The sequence below is a fragment of the Saccoglossus kowalevskii genome, chromosome 2, assembly GCF_978046115.1.
Source record: "Saccoglossus kowalevskii chromosome 2, keSacKowa6.1, whole genome shotgun sequence".
Taxonomy (NCBI): domain Eukaryota; kingdom Metazoa; phylum Hemichordata; class Enteropneusta; family Harrimaniidae; genus Saccoglossus; species Saccoglossus kowalevskii.
Window position 1 is genome coordinate 3849237 of NC_140642.1, and position 13828 is coordinate 3863064.

The 13828-nt window shown below is 35.5% G+C and overlaps 1 protein-coding gene across 1 annotated transcript in view; it reads left to right on the plus strand.

Annotated features, from left to right (window-relative positions):
- The window catches only part of LOC144349509 (uncharacterized), a 123285-nt gene that overhangs the window by 29120 nt on the left and 80337 nt on the right, over positions 1 to 13828 (plus strand). Inside the window, exons 4-6 of the mRNA XM_085507935.1 lie at positions 5245 to 5390; positions 10564 to 10629; positions 12496 to 12594. Of these exons, the coding sequence (XP_085364061.1) occupies positions 5245 to 5390; positions 10564 to 10629; positions 12496 to 12594 (311 nt within the window). The remainder of the gene's footprint in view (positions 1 to 5244; positions 5391 to 10563; positions 10630 to 12495; positions 12595 to 13828) is intronic.

Genomic DNA, 13828 nt, shown 5'->3' on the forward strand with positions numbered 1-13828 from the left:
TGATATGTACATGTCAGTGCCCCACATACTTGTACCTAGTCAGCTGCCTTTATTGATATGTACATGTCTGTGCCCCACATACTTGTATCTAGTCAGCTGCCTTTATTGATATGTACATGTCTGTGCCCCACATACTTGTACCTAGTCAGCTGCCTTTATTGATATGTACATGTCAGTGCCCCACATACTTGTACCTAGTCAGCTGCCTTTATCGATATGTACATGTCTGTGCCCTACATACTTGTACCTAGTCAGCTGCCTTTATTGATATGTACATGTCTGTGCCCCACATACTTGTACCTAGTCAGCTGCCTTTATTGATATGTACATGTCTGTGCCCAACATACTTGTACCTAGTCAGCTGCCTTTATTGATATGTACATGTCTGTGCCCCACATACTTGTACCTAGACAGCTGCCTTTATTGATATGTACATATCTGTCCTCTATATACTTGTACCTAGTCAGCTGCCTCTATTGATATGTACATGTCTGTACCCCACATACTTGTACCTAGTCAGCTGCCTTTATTGATATGTACATGTCTGTGCCCCACATACTTGTACCTAGTCAGCTGCCTTTATTGATATGTACATGTCTGTGCCCCACATACTTGTACCTAGTCAGCTGCCTTTATTGATATGTACATGTCGGTGCCCCACATACTTGTACCTAGACAGCTGCCTTTATTGATATGTACATATCTGTCCTCTATATACTTGTACCTAGTCGGCTGCCTTTATTGATATGTACATGTCTGTACCCCACATACTTGTACCTAGTCAGCTGCCTTTATTGATATGTACATGTCGGTGCCCCACATACTTGTACCTAGACAGCTGCCTTTACTATACATGTCAGTGCCCCGCATACTTGTTCCTAGTCAGCTGCCTTTATTGATATGTACATGTCTGTGCCCCACATACTTGTACCTAGTCAGCTGCCTTTATTGATATGTACATGTCTGTGCCCCACATACTTGTACCTAGTCAGCTGCCTTTATTGATATGTACATGTCTGTGCCCCACATACTTGTACCTAGTCAGCTGCCTTTATTGATATGTACATGTCGGTGCCCCACATACTTGTACCTAGTCAGCTGCCTTTATTGATATGTACATGTTGGTGCCCCACATACTTGTACCTAGTCAGCTGCCTTTATTGATATGTACATGTCGGTGCCCCACATACTTGTACCTAGACAGCTGCCTTTACTGTACATGTCAGTGCCCCGCATACTTGTACCTAGTCAGCTGCCTTTATTGATATGTACATGTCAGTGCCCCACATACTTGTACCTAGACAGCTGCCTTTACTGTACATGTCAGTGCCCCGCATACTTGTACCTAGTCAGCTGCCTTTATTGATATGTACATGTCGGTGCCCCACATACTTGTACCTAGTCAGCTGCCTTTATTGATATGTACATGTCGGTGCCCCACATACTTGTACCTAGACAGCTGCCTTTACTGTACATGTCAGTGCCCCGCATACTTGTACCTAGTCAGCTGCCTTTATTGATATGTACATGTCGGTGCCCCACATACTTGTACCTAGACAGCTGCCTTTACTGTACATGTCAGTGCCCCGCATACTTGTTCCTAGACAGCTGCCTTTACTGTACATGTGTTTGCCCCACATGCTCACTTGCACCTAGACAATGGTCTTTATTTCTATGCTGAGGTGTGTGCAGAATTAATTACTTGTCCTGTAATCACTTCAAAATACACGAGACAAATTTTTGTATAAAGTGATTATTTTATTGGGGACCTTTACATGAGGGGCGTCACAGACAGTAAATATTTTGAAAATTGCATCATGCAGATGCCTTCAAATTATCAAATCATGAAAATTCTAGCGATGAAATGTAACTGCTGAGGGTAGAGGGTGGACCAACAAAGTTGATGTAGTGGACTTTTTCATATTACTGATTATCCATCATCCACTTTATACTTTCGATTTCTTCTTAAAATGTGTTAGTCGTATGCTTTTGATACTTTCCTGAAGTGGTTTTCCCAATGATTGTATGATTCTTGATGGATAAATCAATTTTCTAATTTTAGTAAATATTGTTGGTCTGTCAGAGTAATGGTAATGCTGAAAATTTATCTTCATATATCAACTTAGTGATATGGACTGTTGTCTTGACGTACTTCAAAATACGTCAGATAGATTTAGACATGTACGTCAGTCCTAGAAAGTTGTGAAACCAGAGGAGACATGAAGATAATCTCCAAACTACTAAAATAAAGCAATGTGAGCATGTTTTACACAGCTTTCGTGTGTTATCACTAGGTGTAGCAAAAATGCTGTGCCTAACGATGGGGGTATCATTTATATTCAGTATTCCTTGAGCGTTCCGTATTTGCACAGAGCCCATATAGTGGTGTGAGCTAGGCAACAACGCAGAACATTCTGTGGCATTAGTGTCGCATAGTAATATTACATATTTGATTTAAGCTGATGTCAAATAATATCTTTACTGTAGTCATTGCCTTCTTTATACATGTTACAACACCCGTAACTATTTGTACCCAACTGATTTATTCAACAGATTAAGCTATGGAAAATTACCAGAACTGTTTTTAATGATGTGAATCATGGGGTGTGTTCAGCCGTAACATCAACAATTTGTCATACTGATATTTTGACAGTTTCCACGGCAATGTCCTAAAAAAATACAGTGGCTGAAAATTGTTTATCAATTGTTTGTCTCTTTATGTTGTGACAACAATATCACAATCATGTATGTGGCTGAATTGGGTCTTTGCTCAAAACAAAATTTGAGACACTGCAGTTGAGGTGTGTACATGCAGTATGCATGTATTTAGTATTACACAAATATTTTGTTTGATGCTCAAAATGTGTGCCATGTAACTTTGAAACACTTTGACCAATTGTCACAAAATTTGCTACAAAGGTGTGTCACTAAGACTTACAGAAGCATGTCAATTTGGTGTGTGTGTGGGGGGGGGGTCTGTCTATGCTCTGAAACGGAATGGAATTTATTACAAAGGTGTATCACTAAAGCATACCAGGTGCACGTCAATTTATTTTTGACCCAAAAAACAATATTTATGCACAGATCCAGATCCAAAAACAATAACATCATAAATGAAAATTATTTTTTGATTGGACACAATATTTCTTGTAACTTAAGATCTAGTAGCCATATATTGAAATGAAATGTACATACCCCTATATAGTTGTATGCCTGGTAGTAACTTTATAGAGAACGTCTAATAAATTAATGATTGTTTATGCATTATTCTCTGCTACTATCTTGTGTCTGTGTTGTACTTGTTGTTGATACTGGATATGTACATATCTGTTGCTGAAGTTGGTGTCAATTGACTTTGCTATGCTCTAAAAACCTAGATGTGAGACAGTACAGTGTGTTCGTAGGTGTGGTGTGTATTTTCTGCCATCCCGATGTGAGACAGTACAGTGTGTTCGTAGGTGTGGTGTGTATTTTCTGCCATCCCGATGTGAGACAGTACAGTGTGTTCGTAGGTGTGGTGTGTATTTTCTGCCATCCCGATGTGAGACAGTACAGTGTGTTCGTAGGTGTGGTGTGTATTTTCTGCCATCCCGATGTGAGACAGTACAGTGTGTTCGTAGGTGTGGTGTGTATTTTCTGCCATCCCGATGTGAGACAGTACAGTGTGTTCGTAGGTGTGGTGTGTATTTTCTGCCATCCTGATGTGAGACAGTACAGTGTGTTCGTAGGTGTGGTGTGTATTTTCTGCCATCCTGATGTGAGACAGTACAGTGTGTTCGTAGGTGTGGTGTGTATTTTCTGCCATCCTGATGTGAGACAGTACAGTGTGTTCGTAGGTGTGGTGTGTATTTTCTGCCATCCTGATGTGAGACAGTACAGTGTGTTCGTAGGTGTGGTGTGTATTTTCTGCCATCCTGATGTGAGACAGTACAGTGTGTTCGTAGGTGTGGTGTGTATTTTCTGCCATCCCGATGTGACTATTATTTGCTAGGCTATTTGACTTCATTGGAATAGATTGTGATAGTGTGAGTTTTTACATAATTATTTAACAAATGCAACATTGTTGGATGACTGAACATTTTAGAACACATGTTGTATCGTGCAAGAATTTTCTTTTAAGTCTATTTGTTGATTACCCAATTTACGTGCATAAATACTATACAGATATAGCCAGCCATTTTAATAGAGGCGTTTAGAATTATATAATCGACTGAGTGTCATTAACATTCAGTTTGTTGTATTCAATCTCGTCCAACAGTCCTCACATATAGATCTATACAGATCAAGATAGTCATTCTTAAATACAGCAATTCCTGGATCCATCATGGTTGTGTTCTCACATATTATATTGACACAGGGGTTGTCTAAGCACACATATCTTGTTATGGCTGACAACATAATCATAAATTGTTTTTGAAATGAACACGAGATTTCTTGTAACTTTAGATCTAGTAGCCATATATTGAAATGAAATGTACATACCCCTATATAGTTGTATGCCTGGTAGTAACTTTATAGAGAACGTCTAATAAATTAATTATTTATGCATTATGCTTCTTTGTACTGTGGCTTGTGTAAGTCTGGCAACAGATTAGTGTTGTATTGCAACCAATGCTGTGTCACCTGATATTTTCTCATGAGGTTATTGCGCTTTAAAACTTCATTTTTATGTATTACACATTATATCTGTGCATACTCGCTAATAATTTGATCTATAAACATATTATTATGTCAATCTACAAGGAAATTTGTCTTTGAGGATGTGACTGTTATATACATAACTATATAATTATGATATCTATCAAATTATGTAGATCGTTTCTGTTCAAACTTTAGAATATTTGTAATACCTCTTGGCATCATACTCTGACATATCCATTATTTTTCACATTTTTTATAAATTCAGACCAAATAACAATTACTCATGTCTTGTAATAACACCAACCCATAACTATGCTGACTTTTGTATGTGTGACATCATGAGCTGTATTCTCAACTCTTCTTCGGTTCATGGATAACACTAGTCAATTGTGCGTCATTTGCATTAACCAACTCTAGGAACAAGTGATTTCAGGTGATAATCTCATGTAACATTTTTTTAAAATTGTAATTGTAATCTTGAATGAGATTCAAGTAATTTATTTATTTAGGTGTTACTTATTTAAATATGTTTTTCTTGAATTGGTCCTATTATGGTGGTTGTCACATGCATTTTAATTTACTGTTTTTTTTTCTCACTTTTAGTCCCACTTCTTGCTAGACGTTACAAGTATATCAGAAAGCTTGGTGAAGGCATATCAGCAATTACTATCCAAGCAGAAGATAAAATCACTTCAACCATGGTAGCTATCAAGATTCTTCATGCTGAATATTATGGCATTGGATTCCAGGTACATAAATCTTGTCTCTTGCTGATTGGTACGATGATTTTTTAGGTACTCATGTGTTGTATGTTATTGATGGATATGATGAGTTTTCAGGTACACATGTGTTGTATGTTATTGATGGATATGATGAGTTTACAGATACACATGTGTTGTATGTTATTGATGGATAGGATGAGTTTTCAGATACACATGTGTTGTATGTTATTGATGGATAGGATGAGTTTTCAGGTACTCATGTGTTGTATGTTATTGATGGATATGATGAATTTTCAGATACACATGTGTTGTATGTTATTGATGGATATGATGAGTTTACAGATACACATGTGTTGTATGTTATTGATGGATAGGATGAGTTTTCAGGTACTCATGTGTTGTATGTTATTGATGGATAGGATGAGTTTTCAGGTACTCATGTGTTGTATGTTATTGATGGATATGATGAGTTTTCAGATACACATGTGTTGTATGTTATTGATGGATATGATGAGTTTTCAGGTACTCATGTGTTGTATGTTATTGATGGATAGGATGAGTTTTCAGGTACTCATGTGTTGTATGTTATTGATGGATATGATGAGTTTACAGATACACATGTGTTGTATGTTATTGATGGATATGATGAGTTTACAGATACACATGTGTTGTATGTTATTGATGGATAGGATGAGTTTTCAGATACACATGTGTTGTATGTTATTGATGGATAGGATGAGTTTTCAGGTACTCATGTGTTGTATGTTATTGATGGATATGATGAGTTTACAGATACACATGTGTTGTATGTTATTGATGGATAGGATGAGTTTTCAGATACACATGTGTTGTATGTTATTGATGGATAGGATGAGTTTTCAGGTACTCATGTGTTGTATGTTATTGATGGATAGGATGAGTTTTCAGGTACACATGTGTTGTATGTTATTGATGGATAGGATGAGTTTTCAGGTACTCATGTGTTGTATGTTATTGATGGATATGATGAATTTTCAGATACACATGTGTTGTATGTTATTGATGGATAGGATGAGTTTTCAGATACACATGTGTTGTATGTTATTGATGGATAGGATGAGTTTTCAGGTACTCGTGTGTTGTATGTTATTGATGGATATGATGAATTTTCAGATACACTTGTGTTGTATGTTATTGATGGATATGATGAGTTTACAGATACACATGTGTTGTATGTTATTGATGGATAGGATGAGTTTTCAGATACACATGTGTTGTATGTTATTGATGGATAGGATGAGTTTTCAGGTACTCATGTGTTGTATGTTATTGATGGATATGATGAGTTTTCAGATACACATGTGTTGTATGTTATTGATGGATATGATGAGTTTTCAGGTACTCATGTGTTGTATGTTATTGATGGATAGGATGAGTTTTCAGGTACTCATGTGTTGTATGTGATTGATGGATATGGTGAGTTTTCAGGTACTCATGTGTTGTATGTTATTGATGGATATGATGAGTTTTCAGGTACTCATGTGTTGTATGTTATTGATGGATATGATGAGTTTACAGATACACATGTGTTGTATGTTATTGATGGATAGGATGAGTTTTCAGGTACTCATGTGTTGTATGTTATTGATGGATAGGATGAATTTTCAGGTACTCATGTGTTGTATGTTATTGATGGATATGGTGAGTTTTCAGGTACTCATGTGTTGTATGTTATTGATGGATATGATGAGTTTACAGATACACATGTGTTGTATGTTATTGATGGATATGATGAGTTTACAGATACACATGTGTTGTATGTTATTGATGGATAGGATGAGTTTTCAGGTACTCATGTGTTGTATGTTATTGATGGATAGGATGAGTTTTCAGATACACATGTGTTGTATGTTATTGATGGATATGATGAGTTTACAGATACACATGTGTTGTATGTTATTGATGGATAGGATGAGTTTTCAGGTACTCATGTGTTGTATGTTATTGATGGATATGATGAGTTTACAGATACACATGTGTTGTATGTTATTGATGGATAGGATGAGTTTTCAGGTACTCATGTGTTGTATGTTATTGATGGATAGGATGAGTTTTCAGGTACTCATGTGTTGTATGTGATTGATGGATATGATGAGTTTTCAGATACACATGTGTTGTATGTTATTGATGGATATGATGAGTTTACAGATACACATGTGTTGTATGTTATTGATGGATATGGTGAGTTTTCAGGTACTCATGTGTTGTATGTTATTGATGGATATGATGAGTTTACAGATACACATGTGTTGTATGTTATTGATGGATATGATGAGTTTACAGATACACATGTGTTGTATGTTATTGATGGATATGGTGAGTTTTCAGGTACTCATGTGTTGTATGTTATTGATGGATATGATGAGTTTACAGATACACATGTGTTGTATGTTATTGATGGATATGATGAATTTTCAGATACACATGTGTTGTATGTTATTGATGGATAGAATGAGTTTTCAGGTACTCACATTTTGTATGTTATTGATGGATATGGTGAGTTTTCAGGTACTCATGTGTTGTATGTTATTGATGGATATGATGAATTTTCAGATACACATGTGTTGTATGTTATTGATGGATATGGTGAGTTTTCAGGTACACATGTGTTGTATGTTATTGATGGATATGATGAGTTTTCAGGTACTCATGTGTTGTATGTTATTGATGGATATGGTGAGTTTTCAGGTACTCATGTGTTGTATGTTATTGATGGATATGATGAGTTTTCAGGTACTCATGTGTTGTATGTTATTGATGGATATGATGAGTTTTCAGGTACTCATGTGTTGTATGTTATTGATGGATATGGTGAGTTTTCAGGTACTCATGTGTTGTATGTGATTGATGGATATGGTGAGTTTTCAGGTACTCATGTGTTGATCAATGGATACCTTTGTATGTACACACATACCAATGTACTGAGAATTCCTGAATAAGGCCAGGCCATTTGTTCAACCTCAATTTTTGCTTTCATCTATTCGTTTTCATATTTTATAACAAATTTATAACATATTTCATTCAAATCTAACAACTGGATTGGGTATAATAATTTGTGTAGTGTTCCACGATGTGCCGCAAAGCCAATCAGATTTTGGTAGATACGCCTATGCACTAATGCAGACTGGGTTATACTTGTAACGAGCATGTGTTCATCCACAGTGATGTCATGGCAATCATTCTGATTGGTCAATGGCAGTTTTCAAAATTTTAAATATTTTATAAATTTTGTAAATGGCTCTTGTGAAAGTACTGTATAAAATTTAATTATTAAACTCAATATATAAACATTATATTCTAAATAACAAAGTCATTTAGGTCATTCTAATTTTAAACCAGATGTGTTAATTGTTTTCAACACCATGTTTAAGTCATGATCTTTTACAAAGGAAAGTATCAGTAATTACATGACTCATACAAATATGCACCAATCCATTTATTTCCACTTGAATTAAATAGAATCATTTATTGATTAAATATTATTTATTATTTTAATCAAAATTTTGCAGCAGTACATTGTAATGACTTCAATTTGCCCTTTCTCAGCCTATCTTAGCCTAAGTCGTCGGTACATCAAAGGTATAAAAATATAACTTCCTTTAGGGCCACCCTTCTTTTGTTGCATGTGATACACACAAGCCAAGATTTAGGTCATATATTGCAAATCTATGACTTGTACACTTTTGTACACAGTGTGTAAACGGGCATCTGCATCTGTGTTTATCCTTATTTGTGGCTACAATACCCCCCCCCCCCCCCCCCATTGATGAATTTTTGTAATAATTGTTGACATCAAAGACCCGGTGTTATCATGCCCCACATATGTCGGTGACAAACCAAAGGTTTGCATTGTTGCAGTAACAACTGATTATTAATAACAACAATCTGAAATTAATAAACTGGGCATTGTGTAATTTGCATGTTTCCAATATCAGTAAAAGGTATAAAAGATGATGTTAGCCTAAAGGAATGTTTCACCTTCCATTGTCTGTATACTCATTGCTAAGGTTTGTTTTTGTCAAATTGAGCTGACACTTGATAGTGAAAGCTAGTTATGTAGCTTAGTTTATATGGTCTATAATTAATTGTGATTAAATTGTTTTCACACCTTAATTAATAAAGAAAACTGAATGTCAACAATACATATGTATATGTAAAATTGAGGTAAACAATTGCTGGCTTTAGTGTTCAGGAACACATGTGAGACTTCATTATAATAATTGCATAGTTTGATGTTTTTGCATCATTTGAACCTGTTTTCAGTGCTCAACTTGTCTTGGCAGATTCGCAGATATATTCATACTGTTTTAGTACTTCCTCTAGTAACGTAACATACATGGCTAAGATTATTGACAGCTCTAATTGATTTTATCACAAATTAAAGGAAATTTGGTCAAGCTACTTGTAAGCATTATTTATCAATGTGACCTTCATAAAAAATTAACGAAGGTTAGGTTTCTCTTTGAGAATTGTCCTTTGTACACATATGCCAAAACAAAATCACATTTTAATAAGAGTAAATTATTTGAAAGTTAATTACTATTCAGTTTGTTGTGCCGTATATCATGTTTGGAGGGTAACCCTGGGAGTTGTGGAATAATGCTGTTTATGTTATGGTGTGTATGTGTGTGGGGTCTAGAGACTAATATTTTAATTAGTGATACCAGCCTCTTGACCTCGTACTGTTGTTCCAGTCAAGTGTAGCAATCACATATGTTGATCACAATATTCAAACCAAAACAATATAGAAATATTGTTGCTATTTCTTAGCTTACAAGTTGATATTTAGGGGAGATCTCACCAAATTACAATTTTGCACAACTGAGTACAATGTATATTACTCACAATGTGTATTCTGTCTTATTGAAAATATAATCACACTGGAAATTGCTATTAAATTTTTTTAACAATAACAATAATTTACTTTTTATTACAAGCAAAATTTCATGATGTGAAATACTTTCAAATATTGCCATTCCCCCATAATATTTGTTACTCTTCTTTCATGAAATATTGTCTAGTGACTACAATTTGTGTTTTTGCATCCTTATGTCATATAATGGTGAAAGTATGAAGAAAAGCAATTTGGTTTGAACCTTGTAAAATATGTATACTAATGAGGTGGGCTTGTAATTGTTTTATTTTTTTTGATTACATTTAGGAGGTCAGTTGTTTACAAGAACTTCAACAGCTTGATGTAGATTGTATAACACATGTTAAATTATTGGTAAGTAATTCAACTAGGTGTAATAATGATGTTGATGAGGCTTTGAAGAAAGCAAGACAGGTCTATTATTACATAAGTAAATCATATATGTTATGCAAATTAGCCTATATGCTTTGGGTTTTACTGGGAAAAAGACTCTTTTGTGTTGTTTCCCATGCAGTCTTGGATATAGTTTGTCACTTTACTTGGGTTTTTACTGCAGAGAATTTGTTTTGTTGTTTTTCCAGGCAGTTTTTTATATTCTTGGGGATGAAGCTATGTCATAGGTTGTCCCATGATGCTTGGAATCGCTCCACTGTACAATGTATTTCTATCGGCTACGAGTGAGAAAACGACACAAACTCAACTTTAAAGCAATCCTGAGCAACCCAATTTATGTATGTTACACATGTAGGGGTAATCTAGTTACACTGTTCAAGAGAGTCTCAGCAACTAGCCAAAAGTACCATTTCATGAAAGTTTTCGGCTTTTCTCTCACCACCATGTTGGTTCGAGAATAGCTTTGCAATAGTCTTTGATACATACATGCATGTTTCTTTCAGTGTGTATATATTTAGATGAATAATGCCGTGAATGATGATGTTTTATACTGGTGGACATTTCTTGACTTGTGTAATGCTCGGTTCAAATTTACTGATCTTTACTGATTGTGTTTGTAATATTTACATACCTACAGTATGTTATTGATGGAACCCAAGGACAGGTCAAAATTGAGGATTCTGGTAAAAAAAATTGATTTGACAGGCTGATGATGGAATCAATGATAAACTAAATCACAGTATAAATGAATTCAAGATGAGAAATATACAGTTTCAATTTTCTATCATGAAACCGAACTTCCAAACACAGTTGTGATCGATATAGGTCGGCCCTATGCAACATGTGCATTGCACATAAAATAAATTTTACTTGAAATTTGAACTGTGCAACTTCTCCTAGATTCTGTTTTTGCATGTGCACATCTACATCTGGGAAGTATAGATATTATGGAAACATAAGAAAAAAAGAAAATGTGCTTTATACAGAAAAATATTGAGTGTCTGAAGTTTACAATGATATGAAATGAATAAAAGAAGAATGGTCATTATTGATAGAAAGTTGGAATTAAGAAAAATTCAAGATTGAGATGTACTTTCCAACTGTTGGCATTTGTTATTGGCTGTCTCGTTATCAGTGATTTCTGTTTCAAATTGTCCTGTCAGGTTTTGACTACAAAAATATTACTTTAGCGTTGATGAATAGGATTGTGTCGCGTTGCATGGTGTGTCATGTGACTGTAAGTGGTTTTCAAAATAACTTGGATGTCGAAATTGTCTTTTTTCAATGTTATCCATATAACCTAATGAATAATAAATCACTTAAATAGTAGTATTTTGTATAATTATTCATATAAGTAGGTGTGCATAGATAGTTTTCAGCAAAATGCAGTAAAATAAAGTCAAGATCAAAAGCAGTGTTTCATTGGAGTTATTAGAATCATGTTTAGTATCTCTTAGTTGACTGGAATTGTTTTAACTTTTAGCTTGAAAATGTGGTAAATAGAATATCTGAGAGATACTCACACACATGTTTACATGGGAGTGTTACAGAATTATTGGCGATTACACACTGTGATCACTGAATGGCACCCACCCATTATTTGAGCGTGTCTGTTAGACAGCTAGCATGTGCCTTTCTTGGTAAATTGATTGTTGTGTTGAGTGACTGAATTGCATTCATTTAGGTTCCATGTGTCTGTGGTGCTTTAAGAATTCTAAATTATTGGGTGGTATATCTCTGTTACTATTCAACTAGTTGCTATTAATAAGAATATGTCATAGATGTGTTGGATAGCTCTAACAACTTGATGTTTCTATTTACTTACAGAATACATTCACATTTAACAACCATTTCTGTATGGTTATGGAGTTACTTAATCCTCAAGTACTTTCCTTCGTGCACTACAACTATGACACAGGTGGAAAGGTAATTCAATGCTTCAGTTTTCTTCACACAAATGCTGCTGTGATCTTTTAAAAAGTTAGAGAACTGAAATACGTATGAGAGATTGTGGGAGCTTTAATACTAACATAATTACCACATTCACTGTCCTATGTGGTGACTTGATACCAGAGGTTACATTACATATGGATTTACCACATTCACTGTTCTATGTGGTGACTTAATACCAGAGGTACGTTACATGTGGATTTACCACATTCACTGTTTTATGTGGTGACTTAATACCAGAGGTACGTTACATGTGGATTTACCACATTCACTGTCCTATGTGGTGACTTGATACCAGAGGTTCCATTACATGTGGATTTACCACATTCACTGTCCTATGTGGTGACTTAATACCAGAGGTTACATTACATGTGGATTTACCACATTCACTGTCCTATGTGGTGACTTAATACCAGAGGTTACATTACATGTGGATTTACCACATTCACTGTCCTATGTGGTGACTTGATACAAGAGGTACATTACATGAGGATTTACCACATTCACTGTCCTATGTGATGACTTTATATCAGAGGTACATTACATGTGGATTTACCACATTCACTGTTCTATGTGGTGACTTAATACCGGAGGCACATTACATGTGGATTTACCACATTCACTGTTCTATGTGGTGACTTAATACCGGAGGTTCATTACATGTGGATTTACCACATTCACTGTTCTATGTGGTGACTTAATACCAGAGGAACGTTACATGTGGATTTACCACATTCACCGTTCTATGTGGTGACTTAATACCAGAGGGTCATTACATGTGGATTTACCACATTCACTGTTCTATGTGGTGACTTAATACCAGAGGTACGTTACATGTGGATTTACCACATTCACTGTCCTATGTGGTGACTTAATACCGGAGGCACGTTACATGTGGATTTACCACATTCACCGTTCTATGTGGTGACTTAATACCAGAGGTTCATTACATGTGGATTTACCACATTCACTGTTCTATGTGGTGACTTAATACCAGAGGCACGTTACATGTGGATTTACCACATTCACTGTCCTATGTGGTGACTTAATACCAGAGGTACATTACATGTGGATTTACCACATTCATGGTCCTATGTGGTGACTTGATACAAGAGGTACATTGCATGTGGATTTACCACATTCACTGTCCTATGTGGTGACTTGATACCAGAGGTTACATTACATGTGGATTTACCACATTCACTGTCCT